This window comes from Dendrobates tinctorius, unplaced genomic scaffold (genome assembly GCF_039654945.1).
Source record: "Dendrobates tinctorius isolate UK_male_01 unplaced genomic scaffold, ASM3965494v1 ptg000057l, whole genome shotgun sequence".
NCBI classification, from domain to species: Eukaryota; Metazoa; Chordata; class Amphibia; order Anura; family Dendrobatidae; genus Dendrobates; species Dendrobates tinctorius.
Window position 1 is genome coordinate 10,311,731 of NW_027361725.1, and position 23,069 is coordinate 10,334,799.

Genomic DNA, 23,069 nt, shown 5'->3' on the forward strand with positions numbered 1-23,069 from the left:
CCCGGCACAATGTGTCAGGGGCGGTCACGGACCGCCCCCGACACATTAACCCCTTGCACACAGCGATCAAACGCGATCGCGGTGTCCAGGGAGTTAAAGGGAAGCATCGGCAGGGAGGGGGCTCCCTCCGTGCTTCCCTGAGCCCCCCACGGCAGCGCAATGTGCAGCGCTGCTGCGGGGGACTCCTATCCTCCAGGCCCCCGAATCCAAGATGGCGACGGGGGCCTTCGGGGGCCTGGGGAAGCTGGCTTCCTCAGTGCCTGCAAAGCGCAGGCATGAGGAAGCCTTGTGCACTGCCTGTGACAGATTGCTGATCTGTCACAGTGATCTGTGATGTGACAGATCAGCGATCTGTCACAGGACAGTGATGTCCCACCTGGGACTATGTAATAAAGTAAAAAAAAATTAAAAAAAAAGTGTAAAAATAAATTTAAAAAAATCGCCAAATAAATTAGTAAAAAAAAAAAAAAATATTCCCCAATAAATTCATTTTTTGAAAATAATAAAAAAAAAAAACAATAAATGTACACATATTAGGTATCGCCGCGTCCGTAACGACCTGCCCTATAAAACTGTCCCATTAGTTAACCCCTTTAGCGAACCCCTTAAAAAATAAAAATAAAAAACGAAGCAAAAAATAATGATTTATTATCATACCGCCAAACAAAAAGTGCAATAACGCGAGATCAAAAAGACGCATATAAATATCCATGGTACCGCTGAAAACGTCATCTTGTCCCGCAAAAAACAAGCCGCCACACAGCATCATCAGCGAAAAAATAAAAAAGTTATAACTCGCAGAATAAAGCGATGCAAAAATAATTATTTTTTATATAAAATAGTTTTCATTGCATAAAACCGACAAAAACATAAAAAAACGACCTAAATGAGGTATCGCTGTAACCGTACTGACCCGAAGAATAAAAGCGCTTTATCAATTTTACCGCACGCGGAACGGTGTAAACGCACCCCCCCAAAAGAAATTCATGAAACGCTGGTTTTTGTTCATTCTGCGTCCCAAAAATCGGAATAAAAAGCGATCAAAAAATTTCACGTGCCCGAAAATGGTACCAATAAAAACGTCAACTCGTCCCGCAAAAAATAAGACCTCACATGACTCAGTGGGTCAAAATACGGAAAAATTATAGCTCTCAATATGTGGTGATGCAAAAACTATTTTTACAATAAAAAGCGTCTTTTAGCGTGCGACAGCCGCCAAACATAAAAACCGCCATAAATAGTAAATCAAACCCCCCGTTATCACCCCTTTAGTTAGGGAAAAATAATAAAATAAAAAAAATGTATTTATTTCCATTTTTCCATTAGGGTTAGGGCTAGGGGTGTGTTGGGGTAGGGTTAGGTTAGGGTTAGGGCTAGGGTTAGGGTTAGGGCTTGGGTTAGGGTTAGGGCTAGGGCTAGGGTTAGGGTTAGGGTTAGGGCTAGGGCTAGGGCTAGGGTTAGGGCTAGGGTTAGGGCTAGGGTTAGGGGCGTGTTGGGGTTCGGGTTGGAGTTAGAATTGGGGGTTTCCACTGTTTGGGCACATCAGGGGCTCTCCAAATGCAACATGGCGTCTGATCTCAATTCCAGCCAATTCTGAGTTGAAAAAGTCAAATGGTGCTCCTTCCCTTCCAAGCTCTGCTATGCGCCCAAACAGTGTTTTACCCCCTCATGTAGGGTATCAGCCTACTCAGGACAAATTGCAAAACAATTTTTGGGGTCCAATTTCTCCTGTTACCCTTAGGAAAATAAAAAACTGGGGGCAAAAATATCATTTTTGTGGAAAAAAAATGATTTTTTTATTTTCACGTCCGAGTGTTATAAACTTCTGTGAAGCACTTGGGGGTTCAAAGTGCTCACCACACATCTAGATAAGTTCCGTGGGGGGTCTAGTGTCCAAAATGGGGTCACTTGTGGGGAGTTTCAATAGTTTAGGTACATCAGGGGCTCTCCAAACGCACATGACACCCGCAGACCATTCCATCAAAGTCTGCGTTCCAAAACGTCACTGCTTCCCTTCCGAGCCCCGACGTGTGTCCATACAGTAGTTTTCTCCCACATATGGGGTGTCAGCGTACTCAGGACAAATTGGACAACAACTTTTGGGGTCCAATTTCTCCTGGTACCCTTGGGAAAATAAAAAAAATGGTGACTAAAAGATCATGTTTGTGGAAAAAATACGAATTTTTTATTTTCACGCCCGGGCGTTGTAAACTTCTGTGAAGCACTGGGGGGGTCAAAGTGCTCACCACACATCTAGATAAGTTCCTTGGGGGGTCTAGTTTTCAAAATGGTGTCATTTGTGGGGGGTTTCCACTGTTTAGGTACATTAGGGGCTCTCCAAAGGCAACATGACACCCGCAGACCATTCCATCAAAGTCTGCATTCCAAAACGTCACTACTTCCCTTCCGAGCCCTGACGTGTGCCCATACAGTAGTTTTCTCCCACATATGGGGTAGCAGCGTACTCAGGACAAATTGGAAAACAACTTTTGGGGTCCAATTTCTCCTGGTACCCTTGGGAAAATAAAAAAAATGGTGACTAAAAGATCATGTTTGTGGAAAAAATACGAATTTTTTATTTTCACGCCCGGGCGTTGTAAACTTCTGTGAAGCACTAGGGGGGTCAAAGTGCTCACCACACATCTAGATAAGTTCCTTGGGGGGTCTAGTTTTCAAAATGGTGTCATTTGTGGGGGGTTTCCACTGTTTAGGTACATTAGGGGCTCTCCAAAGGCAACATGACACCCGCAGACCATTCCATCAAAGTCTGCATTCCAAAACGTCACTACTTCCCTTCCGAGCCCTGACGTGTGCCCATACAGTAGTTTTCTCCCACATATGGGGTAGCAGCGTACTCAGGACAAATTGGAAAACAACTTTTGGGGTCCAATTTCTCCTGGTACCCTTGGGAAAATAAAAAAAATGGTGACTAAAAGATCATGTTTGTGGAAAAAATACGAATTTTTTATTTTCACGCCCGGGCGTTGTAAACTTCTGTGAAGCACTGGGGGGGGTCAAAGTGCTCACCACACATCTAGATAAGTTCCTTGGGGGGTCTAGTTTTCAAAATGGTGTCATTTGTGGGGGGTTTCCACTGTTTAGGTACATTAGGGGCTCTCCAAAGGCAACATGACACCCGCAGACCATTCCATCAAAGTCTGCATTCCAAAACGTCACTACTTCCCTTCCGAGCCCTGACGTGTGCCCATACAGTAGTTTTCTCCCACATATGGGGTAGCAGCGTACTCAGGACAAATTGGAAAACAACTTTTGGGGTCCAATTTCTCCTGGTACCCTTGGGAAAATAAAAAAAATGGTGACTAAAAGATCATGTTTGTGGAAAAAATACGAATTTTTTATTTTCACGCCCGGGCGTTGTAAACTTCTGTGAAGCACTGGGGGGGGGTCAAAGTGCTCACCACACATCTAGATAAGTTCCTTGGGGGGTCTAGTTTACAAAATGGTGTCATTTGTGGGGGGTTTCCACTGTTTAGGTACATTAGGGGCTCTCCAAAGGCAATATCACACCCGCAGACCATTCCATCAAAGTCTGCATTCCAAAACGTCACTACTTCCCTTCCGAGCCCCGACGTGTGCCCATACAGTAGTTTTCTCCCACATATGGGGTATCAGCATACTCAGGACAAATTGGACAACAACTTTTGGGGTCCAATTTCTCCTGGTACCCTTGGGAAAATAAAAAAATGGTGACTAAAAGATCATGTTTGTGGAAAAAATACGAATTTTTTATTTTCACGCCCGGGCGTTGTAAACTTCTGTGAAGCACTGGGGGGGTCAAAGTGCTCACCACACATCTAGATAAGTTCCTTAGGGGGTCTAGTTTCCAAAATGGTGTCATTTGTGGGGGGTTCCACTGTTTTGGTACATCAGGAGTTTTCCAAACGCGACATGGTGTCCGATCTCAATTCCAGCCAAAAACGTCAAATGGCGCTGCTTCCCTTCCGAGCTCTGCCATGCCCCTAAATAGTGGTTTACCCCCACATGTGGGGTATCAGCGTACTCAGGACAAATTGCACAATAACTTTTAGGGTCCTGTTACCCTTGGAAAAATAAGAATTGAGGGTGAAAAGATCATTTTTGTGGAAAAATTATGATTTTTTAATTGTATGGCTTTATGTTATAAACTTCTGTGAAGCCCATGGGGGTTCAAAGTTCTCACCACACATCTAGATAAGTTCCTTAGGGTGTCTAGTTTCCAAAATAGTGTCATTTGTGGGGGGTTTCCACTGTTTTGGTACATCAGGGGTTTTCCCAAACGCGACATGGTGTCCGATCTCAATTCCAGCCAAAAACGTCAAATGGCGCTGCTTCCCTTCCGAGCTCTGCCATGCGCCCAAATAGTGGTTTACCCCCACATGTGGGGTATCAGCGTACTCAGGACAAATTGCACAATAACTTTTAGGGTCCTGTTACCCTTGGAAAAATAAGAATTGAGGGTGAAAAGATCATTTTTGTTGAAAAAATATGATTTTTTAATTGTATGGCTTTATGTTATAAACTTCTGTGAAGCCCATGTGGGTTCAAAGTTCTCACCACACATCTAGATAAGTTCCTTAGGGGGTCTAGTTTCCAAAATGGTGTCATTTGTGGGGGGTTTCCACTGTTTTGGTACATCAGGGGTTTTCCAAACGCGACATGGTGTCCGATCTCAATTCCAGCCAAAAACGTCAAATGGCGCTGCTTCCCTTCCGAGCTCTGCCATGCGCCCAAATAGTGGTTTACCCCCACATGTGGGGTATCAGCGTACTCAGGACAAATTGCACAATAACTTTTAGGGTCCTGTTACCCTTGGGAAAATAAAAATTGGGGTGAAAAGATCATTTTTGTGGAAAAAATATGATTTTTTAATTGTACCGCTGTACGTTATAAACTTCTGTAAAGCCCTTGTGGGTTCAAAGTTCTCACCACATATCTAGATAAGTTCCTTGGGGGGTCTAGTTTCCAAAATGGGGTCACTTGTAGGGGGTTTCCACTGTTTAGGTACATCAGGGACTCTCCAAACGTGACATGGCGTCCAATCTGAATTCCAGCCAATTTTGCATTGAAAAAGTCAAACGGCGCTCCTTCCATTCTGAGCTCTGCCATGCGCCGAAACAGTCGTTCCCCCCCACATATCAGGTATCTGCGTACTCAGGACAAATTGCACAATAACTTTTGCAGTTCAATTTCTCCTGTTACCCTTGGTAAAATAAAAAAAATTGAACCTGAAGTATTTTTTTTATGAAAAAAAGTTAGATGTTCATTTTTTTTTAAATATTCAAAAAAATTCCTGTGACGCACCTAAAGGGTTAATAAACTTCTTGAATGTGGTTTTGAGCACCTTAAGGGGTGCAGTTTTTAGAATGGTGTCACTTTTGTGTATTTTCTATCATATAGACCCCTCAAAGTGGCTTCAAATGTGATGTGGTCCTAAAAATAAAATGGTGTTGTAAAAATGAGAAATCGCTGGTCAACTTTTAACCCTTATAACTTCCTAACAAAAAAAAATTTTGGTTCCAAAATTGTGCTGATGTAAAGTAAACATGTGGGAAATGTTAGTTATCAAGTTTTTTGTGTGCCTTATCTCTGTGATTTAAGGGCATAAAAATTCAAAGTTGGAAAATTGCGAAATTTTCAAAATTTTCGCCAAATTTCCGTTTTTCTCACAAATAAACGCAAGTTATTTGAATGAAATTTTACCACTAACATGAAGTACAATATGTCACGAGAAAACAATGTCAGAATCACCGGGATCCATGGAAGCGTTCGAGAGTTATGACCTCATAAAGGTACAGTGGTCAGAATTGTAAAAATTGGCCCGGTCATGAACGTGCAAACCACCCTTGGGGGTGAAGGGGTTAAAGTCTTTGAGTTGTTTATTGCATCATAAACCAGAAACCCAAAATGTTAAAAGAAAAACAGCCTTTCCAGCTCAAATGAAATGAAGATTATTCAACATCCAAAGATATTAACAGAAAAGCCAGGCTATGCCTCAGATCAAGATTCTAAAATGGCGCCTTATGCTCCCTCTCGCACTGCATCCCCTTCCTCACAAAAGGATCTCTCCAGAGAAAATATGCAAGAAGACACAGGAAGGAGAGACACCCACTCCAACACCTCTTCTATACCTTCCCAAGCTCTGCTAATGCCCAGTGGTGACACATCTCAGAATTTGGCATTGATGATGGAAAAAGTAACAGATCTCTGTTCTCAAAGTTGAATATTCTGACCAAAACAGATATGGAAGGTTATATTACCCACTTGGAAAATCTATACAAGTCTGTCTGAGATACAAGGCCTGAAAGCATCAATTTTCCATGTTGCTGATAAAGTGACCCAGTTGGGATCTTCCTCTGCCACAGCTGCCGCAGAACAAAAGGTGCAAAGTCAAATAATAGAATGCCATTCTACACAGATTGACTCATTACTTGGTCTGACAGAGGACCTCGAGAATCAAAAAAGCCACTATAATACTCGCATACGGGATTTATCTGAAGCAACTGGCACAGCCGATCTTATTCCCACCCTTTGTGGAATCTTTAATACGCTCCTGGAAAGGCCACAAACGAGAGAAATACTTATTGACAGAGAACAATGAGCTTTAAGACCCCGCAACAATGACTCCGACATCCCCAGAGATGTAATTTGCCAAGTTCAAGTTCATTATTTCAAAACCAAAGAAGAATTATGAGACTGACTCGGTCCAAAGGACCTATGGATTTGGATGGGGCCCATTTATATTTTATGGCGGACTTATCTAGGTCAACCTTAGCAAAACGTAGGGCTCTACGCCCACTGTTGGAAGTTCACAGAGAAAGACATGTCCCCTACTCGTGGGGTTTTCCCTTCCAATTACAGGCGCGCAACCAGCATGGAACTTTCTTTCAGAGGAACCCACATGGATTGCGATCTGCCAGAAAATACTATCTCTGATTGGCCCACAAACCCACTGATTCATTCGGACTCCTGCATGAATCGTCGACATGTACAACAATCCTAAAGACCTAGAAAACACCAATCCTCTTGGATGAAAGCTTATCTATTGAATTTTATATATCACTCACCAAGTTCCTTTTTTTAGTGTCTACATTGTGGACTTAGGTGTAACTGGACCTGTTTGAAACATAAGACACTATTTAATATATAAAGCTCAAGTGTGTGTATGTATGTATGTGTGTGTGTGTATGTCCGGGATTGGCATCCGCACCGTCGCAGCTGCAGCCACAAAATTTGGCACAGTCACACGTCTGGACCCTGAGAGAGTCCTAAGCTATGTTGTGAGGTGAAATTTTAACCCTGCGCGTTCCAATTCACCAAACAATTTTGCCCCTATCTACATAATGGGGAAAAAGTGTGTGTGTATCAAGCCCCGCCCTTCATTATGATGTCATAATGGTTGCCATGGCGACACTGATGTCATCATAGGTTGCAAGCCCCGTCGCTCATTATGATGTCATAATGGTTGAATATGGGATGGAGGATGTGTGATGGGTATATGGGCACTGGACTATGGGATGGAGGATATGTATGATGGGTATATGGGCTCTGGACAATGGGATGGAGGATATGTATGACGGGTATGTGTGCACAGGGCTATGGGATGGCAGATATGTATGATGGGTATATGGGCATGGGACAATGGGAAGGAGGATGTGTGATGGGTATATGGGCACTCTACTATGGGATGGAGGATATGTATGATAGTATATGGGCACTCGACTATGGGATGAAGGATATGTATGATGGGTATATGGGCACTGGCCTATGAGATGGTGGATATGTATGATGGGTATATGGGCATGGGACTATGGGATGGAGGATATGTATGATGGGTATATGGGCATGGGACTATGGGATGGAGGATATGTATTATGGGTATATGGGCACGGGACTATGGGATGGAGGATGTGTATGATGGGTATATGGGCATGGGACTATGGGATGGAGGATAATTATAATTTGTTATAACTAACAACAGTTAGCTACTATGCCCGGGCAGCGCCGGGCTCTTCAGGTAGTGTTTTATATAATGTGATTCGTATTGTGGATATCCTAAGGTGATGTCATTCGAACTATCTTGCCTTTGAAGGAGATTCTACTGAGCTCTTAGACTAATAATTTAGACACAAATATATGATCTACTTCGTGTGAATGTGAGAAGATTTATGAACGTACAAGTAGATACCTGTAGTATGTAGACTAACACAACTTTCTAAAACACCTAATGGTCTAGAATGAACACTAGGATATGTTCTGATAGTGTTAATTACTGCATTATCCTTTCCTTACAGGTTGCCTAGTGTTTTGCGTCTTTAAATGGGCATGATCCTTGTGATAGTTGGAACACAGGGTTCTTGCTTTTGTTAGCGTTTTTATATGCTTCTTACAATCTTTATTTTGCCTGGGCCAAGATCCACAGGAGTCAATGTTGCCTTGAAAGACACTCCCCAATCAGGTTGACTTGTTTTATACAAGTTTACTTGGGAAGGACTCCGTTACCGCAGGGTTTCCTTTTCCCTTCTTTATAAACTCGGCCTAGTATCGTCAATATGGCCTATTCTCTATATAGACCTTTTTCAACCTCTTCTATCTTTATTCTTTAGTTTAGTATCTTTACCTATATCTTCTATATCTCTGTCATTTCTTCCTTGTCCATCCACCTAGACTAAGTTGAAATTGGTAATAACATACATGGCATCAATTAAGGTAGCTTCTCTAAATGTTTGAGGATTTAATGTCCCGCAAAAACTTTCTCAAATTCTATTCAGAATGCATAAAATGGGAGTGCAAATTCTTTTCTTACAGGAGACCCATTTTAAAAGTAGTCACTTCACAGAAATGAAGAACGGAACTACACAATCTGGTATCATAGTTCGAATCCGATTGCTAAATCTAAAGGGGTCAGCATTGCTATTCACAAAAATCTCCTCTTCACCCTACTAGGACTTGAAACTGATGTTTATGGACTTTTTTGTTATTGAAGATCTCTTTTTTTAATCAAATCTACACACTAGCTAACTTTTATCTTCCAAACAAAGAGCAGGTGAGGACCGGGCTGAGATACCTGCAGCGACTGAAGGGTTTTATGGAAGTCCTTTTGATTTTGGGGTCAGACATCAACCTGACAATGGATAACATGTGGGACTCCTCAGTGGGTAAGTCTACGATTCCCCCTATGTAATTATCCTCCTGGAAAAACAATCTATTCAAATTGCAGGCCGTGGATGTGTGGCTTGTCTTACATCCTAAAGATACAGATTACTCCCACTACTCATAAGTTCACAATTCATATAGTAGAATCGACTACTTTTTGGTTAGTCATCATTTGCTTAGCTGGAGTCCCTCCACTTCTGTGGGCACTATGACCTGGTCGGACCATGCTCCCATCTTCTTTACTTTCCAGTCACCCACCTCTGTTATCACACCCATGGCATTGGCATTTAAACCCAAACCTTCTTGAAGACATTAACACCAAAAATGATGTAGAACAAGCCATTTGTGGGTTTTTGCATAATCACGGAACGGATGATACCCCCCTCCCCATCCTATGGGAAGCTCTAAAATGCATGTTTGAGGCTAGTTTCACACTTGCTTTTTTTTGCAGCGCGTTTTTCCCGCAAAAAAACGCATTGAAAAAACGCATACAAATGCATACAAACGCTGCGTTTTTTTCAAGCATTTTTATGCGCATGCAGGAAAAAAACGCAGCGTTTTTGTGCGTTTGTATGCGTTTTTTGTGCGTTTGCGTTTTTTTACAGATTTTGGAAAAACCCCACAAAAAAGAAAAAACAACCATTCAACAACACACAAGACCAATGGGACTTCATTGTGGGTGTGGTATGTTAATATATAGACCCTGTCTACAGTATTCTTCACATTTGCTTGATTCTTCTCGTGACCATGGATCTACGCTGGAAGAGTTTTCACTTCAACTTGGATTTGGACATCGCGATGGCTCAGGCGTATGCAGTTGCTTGCCATGAACAAAGGAAGAGAGAGAGGCAGCGAAGACGGCGGCGTATGTGGATACATCCGATTGTTGAACTCCGGGAGAGCCGTGGGGCATACCACACCCTCTACAGCGAGCTCCAGTCAAACCCGGAGAAATTTACAGATTATATCCGGATGTCCCACGAAAGTTTCTTGGATTTGCTTGCTCGTGTCCAACAATCCATCCGGAGACAGGACACACAGCTCCGTCGTGCGATTCCTCCTGAGGAACGGCTACTGGTGACATTACGGTATGTTTTAAAAACCAAGGGGTGCGGTCTGATGTTTTTTTTTTAAATTTAGTATTCAAAACCTTGGGTAATTAGTTTTCGTGAATGTACTAATATTTTATTTTATAGTTTTTTAAAATAATATACATAAATATTAATTTTACTTCTTTGTCTGTTCACAGATTCCTGGCGACTGGAGAAACCCTATCTTCACTACACTTCCAGTACCGTATTGGAATCTCTACCTTGTCTGGAATTGTTGCTGACACCTGCCGGGCTCTCTGGAATGTTCTTTGTCCAGAATTTATGCCCCTGCCCACCGCTGAAAAGTGGTTGGAAATTGCTGACAAATTCTGGACAGTATGCAATTTTCCCAACTGTTTGGGAGCTGTTGATGGTAAACACATACGGAACATCAAACCCCAAAGAACGGGATCTGAGTACTATAATTACAAAAAGTACTTTTCAATAGTACTCATGGCCATTGCGGATGCCGGATGTATGTTTGTAGCAGTGGACATTGGAGCATTTGGCCGTGGTAATGACTCACAGGCTTTTAAAAACTCAGACATGGGCCGGAGGTTGTATGGCAACCAATTTAATTTCCCTATGCCACGGCCTCTTCCTCACACCAAAGCTCCGCCACTGCCCTTTGTAATGGTTGGCGATGAGGCTTTTCAAATGTGCGGAAACTTACTGAAACCCTACTCCAGCCGGGACTTGGACCACACCAAAAAAATATTTAATTACAGGCTGACCAGGGCCAGAAGAACTGTTGAGTGTGCTTTTGGGATTCTTGTCTCCAGATGGCGAATTCTGGGCACGGCCATTAATCTTAAACTTGAAACAGTCGATGAGGTGGTGAAGGCCTGTGTGGTTCTACATAACTTTGTGATGGCTAAAGAGCACCCGACCTTTGAACTGGACGATGATGCTCCTAACCCATTGCCTGAATTCACTCAGCACACTCTCAGGTCATCCGTTGAAGTTGGCCAAATGAGGGACCAATTTGCGGCCTACTTTATTTCTGATGTAGGACGGGTGCACTGGCAAGATGAAATGGTGTAATGTTTTTGTTTGTTTATGGTAATAAAAAACCTTATTTGATACCATTACTGAGTGCACTATATTTTTTAAACTCCAATTAAATAAAAAACTTCCCATGTATAACTGAATTTTTTGATGTTCACACACCTGGGCAGGTAAATACACATATGAGTTAAAATGCAGCATTGCTAGTCTGCGTGAAATATATTGGAACGAGCAAAGCTGCAGGCCATGAATCAGGAAACCAATTTTTTTCAAGAGAAAATTGTCCAACTAGTTGAAACCCAACCCCAATGAAAGTCCATGGGGAATACAAGTCAGCATTGAGTGGATGAATGTAATCTGCTCAATTCCAACTTACAAGTTATTACACTAGGCCTTGGAATGACTATACTAGGCCGTGGTATTTCAAATATGAGTATAGTAGGCCTTGGGCCTACTAGTATAGTCATATGTGAAATACCACGGCCTAGTATAGTCATACCAAGGCCTACTCGATTTTTACCAACTAGGATCTTGTTTCACGAAAAACAAACTGGTGAAACTTGACAAGTTTCAACAGTTTGTTTTTCATGAAACCAGATTCTAGTTGGTAAAACTAGAGTTATTACACTAGGCCTTGGAATGACTACACTAGGCCGTGGTATTTCAAATATGAGTATAGTAGGCCTTGGGGCTAGTAGTATAGTCATATGTGAAATACCACGGCCTAGTATAGTCATACCAAGGCCTACTCGATTTTTACCAACTAGGATCTTGTTTCACGAAAAACAAACTGGTGAAACTTGACAAGTTTCAACAGTTTGTTTTTCATGAAACCAGATTCTAGTTGGTAAAACTAGAGTTATTACACTAGGCCTTGGAATGACTACACTAGGCCGTGGTATTTCAAATATGAGTATAGTAGGCCTTGGGGCTAGTAGTATAGTCATATGTGAAATACCACGGCCTAGTATAGTCATACCAAGGCCTACTCGATTTTTACCAACTAGGATCTTGTTTCACGAAAAACAAACTGGTGAAACTTGACAAGTTTCAACAGTTTGTTTTTCATGAAACCAGATTCTAGTTGGTAAAACTAGAGTTATTACACTAGGCCTTGGAATGACTACACTAGGCCGTGGTATTTCAAATATGAGTATAGTAGGCCTTGGGGCTAGTAGTATAGTCATATGTGAAATACCACGGCCTAGTATAGTCATACAAAGGCCTACTCGATTTTTACCAACTAGGATCTTGTTTCACGAAAAACAAACTGGTGAAACTTGACAAGTTTCAACAGTTTGTTTTTCATGAAACCAGATTCTAGTTGGTAAAACTAGAGTTATTACACTAGGCCTTGGAATGACTACACTAGGCCGTGGTATTTCAAATATGAGTATAGTAGGCCTTGGGGCTAGTAGTATAGTCATATGTGAAATACCACGGCCTAGTATAGTCATACCAAGGCCTACTCGATTTTTACCAACTAGGATCTTGTTTCACGAAAAACAAACTGGTGAAACTTGACAAGTTTCAACAGTTTGTTTTTCATGAAACCAGATCCAAGTTGGTAAAACTCGAGTTATTACACTAGGCCTTGGTATGACTATACTAGTCCGTGTTATTTCACATATGACTATACTAGGCCTTGGGTTGGTTTTTAACATGTATTTACCCATCAGTGTGTGTGAGCGGCGCAAACAACATTAATGAAACTTTGTAATGGTGAACCACAAATGTAAATTTATTTTTAATCACAAAAATAAACCAAAAAATTATTTTTTCCGGCGTTTGGGGGCAGATGGTTTCAATTTGGGGGTGTGCAGGGAATATGCAACACTTGCAGTTGAAGACAGTGTTTGAGGGGAAGGGGCAACAAAACTTGTGGGGGAAGGTAGTCCAGTTAAGGGAATTAAACAAGGAACACTTGGAGGAGAGGAAATCTGTTCAGGTACATTAGTTGTAATGGCATGTCGCCGTAGGCTTGTGTGCCTGGACCGACTTTGGCCCAATGCCCGCCTTGATAGATTTCGCCTAGGGGCAAATATTGAGTGTAGGTCCCCCGTCTGCTGGTGTGGCTGCTGCTGCTGCTGAGGTGGCTGCTGCTGCTGCTGAGGTGGCGGCTGCTGCTGAGGTGGCTGCTGCTGCTGCTGAGGTGGCTGCTGCTGCTGCTGAGGTGGTTGCTGCTGCTGCTGAGGTGGCTGCTGCTGCTGCTGAGGTGGCTGCTGCTGCTGCTGAGGTGGCTGCTGCTGAGGTGGCTGCTGCTGAGGTGGCTGCTGCTGCTGCTCTTCGTTGGCAGTGCTCGTCCTTGCAGGAGGACTGGTGGCGGCAGTGATGGTCCAGGTTTGCGGAGTGGTGGTGGCAGGGCTACTACATGTTGTTGTAGCGGCAGGGCTGTTCCATGTTTGCCTAGTGGTGGCTGAGCTCCACGCATGCATGGGAGTGGCGGTGGTGCTCCAGACAGGAGCAGCGCTTGCCATGGTGGTGTCGGTGAAGTGACCAGCTGCACTCAGACTTGTGGTGGTGTAATGGTGGGTGTCCTGGCTTTGAATAGAGGTGTCCGTGCAGTGGTATGCAGCACAAGTCGGTAGTGAGGTGAAGCGAGTCAATGGTGGCACAGGTGGAAATGACACCACTGACTGCTGACCGTACTGATTATGCTGCATAGCCTGCAAGAAAGCATTGTTGCAGGCCTGCAGCACATTCAGCTGTTGCTCAGGACTAAGGTGTTCCGCCATGCCCTTTTCAGTCTTACTAAAAAAATGGTGTGCTGGTCTGTTGAGGTCGGCCTCCAGACGGTCAAGGCGCTGTTCTACAGAATTGAAGCGGCGTTCAAAGTGGTTAAAACCACGTTCCATGAGTGCAAAACCGCTTTCAACTCTGTCGGACAGTGACTTGAGGCTGGAATTAAAGGCCTCGCTCAAATGCATAAACTCGGGCAAGACATTCCTGTCCAAGGCCCTCTGCCGCTGGCGGGTAGTGCCCGCATAACCAGTGGCAGAGACCTGGGACAGGGGAACACCTGATGGCCCAGCTTCCTGGTCACCAGCTGTGTGTGTGGCTGACCTGCAAGGTGCTTCCTGGCTGTCGGATGGCTGGGACGGGTCAGAGGACGTCCGAGGAAGGACCGCTCCAGGGCCAGGTTGCAGGGTGCTGCTCCAGGTGCTGTGGAAGAAAGGAAAATCATTACTACCATGCCTTTACAAGAAGCATCAGCTGTGGATTAGAAAAACACAGATTAATAAAAATAAAAACCCAAAATTTATAATACTTACGATCTCGTGGCAAGGACCGGTCTTAGGAACTGCAACGCGTGATAGTGACGGTATCTAGTTCTGGTCCTTGACGCAGATCCACTGCGAACCTGGCCCTCAGCACGAACATCACTGTTGAAGTGGTCCTTGATCGAACGCCAACGTGTTCGGACTTTGTCCACTGTTGGTAAAAAAAAAACAGTGCCGTCAAGGACAACAGTCACTGCGGCACAATATAGCAATACAATACTCAAAGCAGTCACTGTAGAGCCCGATGACACTGTTGGGTTTCCTGCTAGAATATACCTAGCACGAAACCCAACAGTGCCGTCAAGGACAACAGTCACTGCGGCACAATGTAGCAATACAATACTCAAAGCAGTCACTGTAGACCCCGATGACACTGTTGGGTTTCCTGCTAGAATACACCTAGCACGAAACCCAACAGTGCCGTCAAGGACAACAGTCACTGCGGCACAATGTAGCAATACAATACTCAAAGCAGTCACTGTAGACCCCGATGACACTGTTGGGTTTCCTGCTAGAATACACCTAGCACGAAACCCAACAGTGCCGTCAAGGACAACAGTCACTGCGGCACAATGTAGCAATACAATACTCAAAGCAGTCACTGTAGACCCCGATGACACTGTTGGGTTTCCTGCTAGAATACACCTAGCACGAAACCCAACAGTGCCGTCAAGGACAACAGTCACTGCGGCACAATGTAGCAATACAATACTCAAATCAGTCACTGTAGACCCCGATGACACTGTTGGGTTTCCTGCTAGAATATGCCTAGCACGAAACCCAACAGTGCCATCAAGGACAACAGTCACTGCGGCACAATACAGAGCAGGGAAATACTCACTAAACGCCTTTTTGGAGGATGCTGTGGCGCTGTCCCAGCCATCCATCAACGCTGCGGCCACCTCATTCCATAGCCGCCGGGTCACCACAATGTCCTTGTACAGCCGGTCACGGCTGTCCCACAACGGCGAACGCTCCTGGACCAGGCTGATGAGCTGCTCATTATCCAGGTAGACGTCTTCATCCCGTTGTGGAACCTAGACAAAACACATTCATTAGAATAATCAAATTTAAATTGAATAACAAGTTACAAAGAAAAGAAACATAAAAAAGAGTAAAAATAGAAGATAAAAAATAAAGAACATTACAAATCATTTGATACATACATTCCGTATCACCACCGGGACTTGGCTTCGCTGCTCCTGCTCTTCGCCCTCACTAGTCCCATCCGCAGAAGATGATGATGATGATGTCTTAAAAAAGTTGAAAAAAACGTAAGAGATTTGGAGAAGCAGCAGATATACTTACCAGATGCACGAAAATAATCACCTCACGGTCTGCTTGCGCCAATTCCTGCCGCGATGGGGAATACTCGGATTCTGAAGACATACTGCATGTAAAAATAATAAAAATCATTAGTACATACATAATTTAAAAGGACAGGCATATAATGTAATATACTCACATTCTTCGCTGATAGAAGATGGGTTCCTTGTTGACTGTCTGCTCTCCAATCTGTCAGTGTAGTAGTGGCAGAGTTTTGGCAGGCACCTCCTTTATATAGACTTTTTTTTTTTTGACTTTAGAAGATTATAACTAGTACAACAAGTGGACACCACCAAAAAAACGCAGCGCTAAAAAAACGCATACATGCGCATGCCAGTGCGCACGTATGCGCATCCATAGGCTATAATGGCCATTTTTAGCGCAAAACGTGCGCATACGTGCGCATGCGCTTTTTTGCAGGACCAAAAAATGCAACATGCTGCGTCTGTAAAATACAAACGCACACCCCAAAAAAACGCAGCACATGAAAATCGCATACGTGCGCATGCCAGCGCGCAGGTATGCGCACCCATGTTAAATATAGGGGAAAAAACGCATGCGCACGTATGCGTTTTTTTCCAGCGCAAAAAAACGCAAATGTGAAACCAGCCTAAGGGTGTCCTTATCAAAGAAGGCACTAGACTAAAGAAAGCAAAAACCCATGCGATAGTGTGATGGACATACTGCTTGTGTCCAGGGAATGAACATCAGGGGAAGTGAGTGGGGAGACAGCAGTAACAAATAGAGGCGTGCGGCTGCTTCTGAGAGCACGCTGCACTAAAGAGGACCTGAGACACATGACCACAGGGGAGTGGCTGGAGCCAGGAGAGCAAGAGAAAGAGGTCAGACAAGACGAGTTAAAAGCCAGAGGGCAATGCAGCATCCAAGGGCACAGACTGAAGAATGGTCAAACACAAGCCAAAGTCAGAAACCAGACAGGAACGCAGTAACCACAGACAAGGAGGGTAGTCAGAGGGCAAGCCAAAGATGAGAATCAGAGAATAGCATAGGTACAGAATCAGAGCGCAGGCACAAAACGAGGGACAAGCCGGATCATACACATGACAAGCACACGGGAACGAACGGTATACACAAGTATAGCAAGGTCAATTGTTCAGCCGAGGACAGAACTATCACTGACAAAAACCTAACAGAAGGGTGGGTTAATATAGCCCTCTCCAGACCACAGGGAGGCCAGCAAAGTTAACTCCATAGAGCCCATGATCGGGAAAGGAATTCCCATTCAGAGCCATGACAGATAGAAAATCTTTTGAAGCAAATACATTCCCTTGAACAATCCCATAAAAAATTCATCTGCTGATATCTTTATTAATTTGAACAAGCAAAAAGATGACTTGAAGGGACTTCTAGACCAAAATTACTCAAAGCATAGGGAAATGTTACAGCAGTTCTTTTATGAATTTGCAGACAAATGTGGTGGCACTCTAGCTAGAAGCATCCATCCTAAAGCCCCAATGACATTTATCCAATCTATACAGGATGCTACAGGATCCATAATCAATGAATTCAAACAATTTGCTGAGGCAATCAAAGGGTATTGTAGCTCCCTATACAATATTGAGGGCCAATATGTAGATATGTCACCAACCCAACTTCATTTGAAAAATAGTCAATACATGAAAGACACTGCTCTGCCCCCAATACCAGATGACACAAACGTATCCCTAGAGCAATCATTTGAAGAAGAGGAGGTGTTTCAGGTCCTCAAAAGCTCCCCATCTAATAAATGCTCAGGTCCAGATGGTTACTCTCTGATGTTAAACTTTTCTCTAAAATCGACCAGATTAGCCCCCCTGATGCCTCATATCGTGCATAACAATCAAGTAGGATTTGTACCCCAGAAAGAGGCAAAAGACAACACGATTAAAATGCTGCTGCTTATGTCCTATACGAAAATGAAAAAGATCCCAGCATGCATTCTATTGGTTGATGCTGAAAAAGCATTTGACCTGGTTAGGCTGGTTTCACATTTGCGGTTTTTTTCGCGGTAATTTAGCGCTAAATAGCGCATGCGTTTTTTTCCTATACTTTGCATGGGATGCGCTTATGTGCGCTTACACATGCGTTTGTACGCGCTTTACCGCGCATGCGTTTTTTTGCGGTATGCGCTTGGGCGCACAAAATGCAACTTGTTGCATTTTTTGTGCGTCCGATTTGCCTCAAAAAAACGCATGCGCGCGCAATGCGTTTTTTTACAGCAAGACACCCATTATAAGTCTATGGTGAGCATATGTGCGCATTGGCATGCTTATGTATGCGTTTTTTTGCACATGCGGTTTTTTTTTACCATTAGTTTAGACAATGGAATTTAGGGGTTTGGGTAAAGTTAGGGTTAGTTAAGGGGGTTTAGGGTTAGGGTTAGGGTCAGGGTTAGGGTTATGGTCAGGGTTAGGGTTAAGTATGGTTTGGTTAAGGGTTAGGGTCAGGGTTAGGGTTAGGGTTAGGGTTAGGGTCAGGGTTAGGGTTAAGTATGGTTTGGTTAAGGGTTAGGGTCAGGGTTAGGGTTAGGGTTAGGGTCAGGGTTAGGGTCAGGGTTAGGGTTAAGTATGGTTTGGTTAAGGGTTAGGGTCAGGGTTAGGGTTAGGGTTAGGGTTAGGGTCAGGGTTAGGGTCAGGGTTAGGGTTAAGTATGGTTTGGTTAAGGGTTAGGGTCAGGGTTAGGGTTAGGGTTAGGGTTAGGGTCAGGGTTAGGGTTAGGGTTAGGGTTAGGGTCAGGGTTAGGGTTAAGTATGGTTTGGTTAAGGGTTAGGGTCAGGGTTAGGGTCAGGGTTAGGGTTAGGGTTAGGGTCAGGGTTAGGGTTAGGGTTAAGGTTAGTTAGGGTTTGGGTTAGGGTTAAGTATGGTTTGGTTAAGGGTTAGGGTCAGGGTTAGGGTTAAGTATGGTTTGGTTAAGGGTTAGGGTTAGGGTTAGGGTCAGGGTTAGGGTTAGGGTTAGGGTTAGTAAAGTCATGGTTTGGGTTAGTGTGAGGGGCCACCTAATGTTGGAAAAAAACGCAAACGCAGTAAAAACGCACTAAAAACGCATACAAACGCATAAAAACTCTGCGTTTTTTTCATGCATGCTCATAAAAATGCTTGAAAAAAACGCAGCAGTTGTATGCTTTTGTATGCATTTTTCAATGCGTTTTTTTGCGGGAAAAACGCGCTGCAAAAAAAAGCAAGTGTGAAACAGGCCTTAGCTGCCCATTTCTACAAAGTGCTCTTAAACAAATCAATTTAGGTCCCAACATTCTCAACAAAATAATGGCTTTATATCAAGACCCCTCTGCCAAGGTCCGTGCCAATGGCACCTATTCAGAATCTTTTGGAGTATCGAATGGAACATGACAGAGGTGTCCACTCTCCCCATTATTGTACGCTATTGTGATTGAACATCTGGCAATGGCCCTCAGGAAAAACTTCAACATTCAAGGAATCCCAGTCGGGCAAGAATCTCATAAATTGGTGCTATATGCAGATGACCTCCTATTGTACATCACTAATCTTAAAACATCACTGCCCTCTATTCTGAAAGAATTTGAGACATATAGTCGACTGAGGAATTTTAAGGTAAATCTTTCTACGTCACAGATTTTGAACATCAATATTCCACAGGAGGAGACACAATTGTTAAAGGGGTCCTTTCCTTTCCATTGGTGTAATGGTTCTATGAAGTATCTTGGGGACCAATTGCCCTCAGACTTGTCCCAGCTCTTCCATCTGAATCATAAGTCTTTGCTCAAGATTTATGACAAAACACGATTATCTTGGTTCGGTAGAATTAATGTATTAAAGATGGACATTTTTCCGAAACTGCTTTATGTATTTCAAGCGGTTCCAATTGCACTTCCCTGTTCTTATTTTTAAGCAACTAAATACAGTCTGTAACAATTGCATTTGGAGATCAAAAAGATCAAGACTGAACATTAAATTTTTGGCTAGATCTAAATCTCAAGGGAGGGACGGCCTCCCGAATTTTCAACTCTATCATGCTGTTGTGCTGGGGCGGATGGTGGACTGGTTACATAGTGTGAATCAGAAGCTTTGAGTCACACTAGAGTCATTCCTATCATGCCTAGACTTCTTTACCCTGGATTTCTAAGCAGTTTCGTTCTTCAAAGGGACCACTCCCCCCATTAACAGCTGATCTTCTCAGAGTTTGGGAACAATTGGTAAAGAAACTTAAGATTTCTATGATTCCAGGACCTATGACACCGATCATTGACAATCCAAAATTCTCCCCTGGAGTTGGAGTGAGTAAATTCCTGGTCTTCAACTATAAAATTAAACTCCATCAGGTCCTTGCAAATTTCAGAAATATACTATCGCTAAACGAGCTTAAAGCTCTCTACCCTGATCAAACTATACCTTGGTTTTCATACCTCCAATTCTGTTCTTTCATTATTTCCCTTCAGCCATTCTCATTGCTCAAGTCTGACCCATAGTAACATAGTAATATAGTTAGCAAAGCCTAAAAAAGACATTTGTCCATCCAGTTCAGCCTATATTCCATCAGAATAAATCCCCAGATCTATGTCCTTCTAAAGAACCTAATAACTGTAAGATACAATATTGTTATGCTCCAGGAAGGCATCCAGGCCTCTCTTGAACCCCAGGACTGAGTACGCCATCACCACCTCCTCAGGCAGGGAATTCCACATTCTCACTCCCCTAAAAGTAAAGAATCCTCTTCTATGTAGGTGGAAAAACAATCTCTCCTCCAGACTCAGAGAATGGCCCCTTGTGACTGTCATATTCCTTGGTATAAACAAATCCTCGGAGAGATTTTTGTATTGTCCCCTTAAATACTTATACATGGTTATTAGATCGCCCCTCAGTCGTCTTTTTTCTAGACTAAATAATTCTAATTTTGCTAATCTCTCTGGATATTGTAGTTCCCCATCCCCTTTATTAATTTTGCTGCCCTTCTTTGTACTCGTTCTAGTTCCATTATATCCTTCCTGAGCACCAGTCTCCAAAACTGTACACAGTACTCTATGAGCGATCTAATCATGGATTTATACAGAGGTAGTATAATGCTCTCATCATATGTATCCAGACCTCTTTTAATGCACCCCATGATCCTGTTTGCCTTGGCAGCCGCCGCCTTGCACTGGCTACTCTGGGTAAGTTTATCATTAACTAGGATCCCCAAGTCCTTCTCCATGTCAGATTTACCCAGTGGTTTCCCATTCAGTGTGTAATGGTGATATTGAGTCCTTCTTCCCATGTGTATAATCATACATTTATCATTGTTAAACTACATCTGCCACCTTTTGGCCCAAGTTTCCATTTTGTCCAGATCCATCTCTAGCAGAATACTATCTTCTTTTGTATTGACTGCTTTACACAGTTTTGTATAATCTTCAAATATTGATATTTTACTGTGTAAACCTTATAATAATAATAATAATAATAAATTTTATTTTTATAGCGCCGACATATTCCGCAGCACTTTACATTTCAGAGGGGATTTGTACAGACAATAGACATTACAGCATAACAATAATCACATACAGTAGATTATAACAAATACCAAGAGGAGTGAGGGCCCTGCTCGCAAGCTTACAGTCTATGAGGAAAGAGGTAGACACGAAAGGTGGGTGGTAACAGTTGCCCTGATTGTATGGACCAGACATAATGTTAAGTGTGTAACAGTACAGACACAGAGGGCTAATGGATGCATAAAGCATGTGGGAACATGATGCTGGGAACCTGGTTATGGTAAAACTTTTGGCTCTGCCACACAGGGATAGGTTAGGTTAATGTGTTGAGGCGATAGGCCAGTCTGAATAAATGCGTTTTCAGGACACGCTTAAAATTGTGGGGATTGGGGACTAATCGTATTGACCTGGGAAGTGCATTCCAAAGAATTGGCGTGGCACGTGTAAAGTCTTGGAGACGGGAGTGGGAGGTTCTGACTATTGAGGATACTAACCTCAGGTCATCAGCAGAACGGAGGGCGCGGGTAGGGTGGTATACTGAAACAAGGGAGGAGATGTAGGGTGGTGCTGAGCCATGGAGGGCTTTGTGGGTGAGGGTAATAAGTTTATACTGAATTCTGGAGTGGATGGGTAGCCAGTGTAATGACTGGCACAAGGTAGAGGCATCGGTGTAACGATTGGTGAGGAATATGATCCTGGCTGCAGCATTCAAGACAGATTGGAGAGGGGAGAGTTTGGTAAGAGGGAGACCGATTAGAAGAGAGTTACAATAGTCGAGACGAGAATGAATAAGAGAAACAGTAAGAGTTTTTGCAGAGTCAAAAGTAAGAAAAGGTCGAATTCTAGAAATGTTTTTGAGGTGCAGATGACAAGAGCGAGCCAGTGATCGAATGTGGGGGGCAAAGGAAAGCTCGGAATCAAGTATGACCCCAAGACAGCGGGCATGTTGCTGGGGAGTAATAGTGGAACCACAGACGGAAATGGCAATGTCGGGTGTAGGTACATTAGTAGCGGGAGGAAACACAAGGAGTTCAGTCTTTGACAGGTTCAGTTTCAGATATAGTGAGGACATGATATTAGACACAGCGTTTAGACAATCGCCAGTGTTTTCTAGAAAGGCTGGCGTGATGTCAGGAGAAGAAGCGTATAATTGGGTGTCATCAGCATAGAGATGGTAATGGAAACCAAATCTACTGATTGTTTGACCAATAGGGGCAGTGTACAAGGAGAAGAAAAGGGGGCCTAGAACCGATCCTTGAGGAACCCCAACAGTAAGGGGAAGGTGAGAGGAGGAGGAACCGGCAAAAGAAACAGTAAAGGAGCGGTCGGAGAGATAGGAGGAGAACCAGGAGAGAACGGTGTCCTTGAGGCCAATGGAATGGAGCATAGTGAGGAGGAGCTGATGATCCACAGTGTCGAATGCTGCAGAGAGATCCAAGAGAATTAGCATGGAGTAATGACCATTTGATTTAGCTGTTAGCAGATCATTAGAGACTTTAGTGAGGGCAGTTTCAGTGGAGTGTAAAGAGCGGAAACCGGATTGGAGAGGGTCGAGAACAGAGTTTTATGAGAGATAGCGGATAAGACGGGAGTGGACCAGGCGTTCCAGGAGTTTAGAGATGAAGGGAAGATTAGAGACAGGTCTATAGTTAGCGGCACAGTTTTGGTCGAGGGATGGTTTTTTAAGTAGTGGATGTATGATGGCATGCTTAAATGAGGAGGGAAAAATACCAGAAGAGAGAGAGAGGTTAAATATTTTAGTTAGGT

General features: G+C 43.4%; 1 protein-coding gene across 1 annotated transcript in view; it reads right to left on the reverse strand.

The window, feature by feature from the left end:
• Positions 1–7,097: 7,097 nt before the first annotated feature.
• Positions 7,098–23,069, reverse strand: part of LOC141091973 (uncharacterized) — a 70,111-nt gene continuing 54,139 nt past the window's right edge. Inside the window, exons 2-6 of the mRNA XM_073577794.1 lie at positions 15,700–15,786; positions 15,375–15,570; positions 14,525–14,684; positions 13,377–14,414; positions 7,098–7,113 (exon numbers count right to left, since the gene is read on the reverse strand). Coding sequence (XP_073433895.1) covers positions 7,098–7,113; positions 13,377–14,414; positions 14,525–14,684; positions 15,375–15,570; positions 15,700–15,786 — 1,497 coding nt within the window. The remainder of the gene's footprint in view (positions 7,114–13,376; positions 14,415–14,524; positions 14,685–15,374; positions 15,571–15,699; positions 15,787–23,069) is intronic.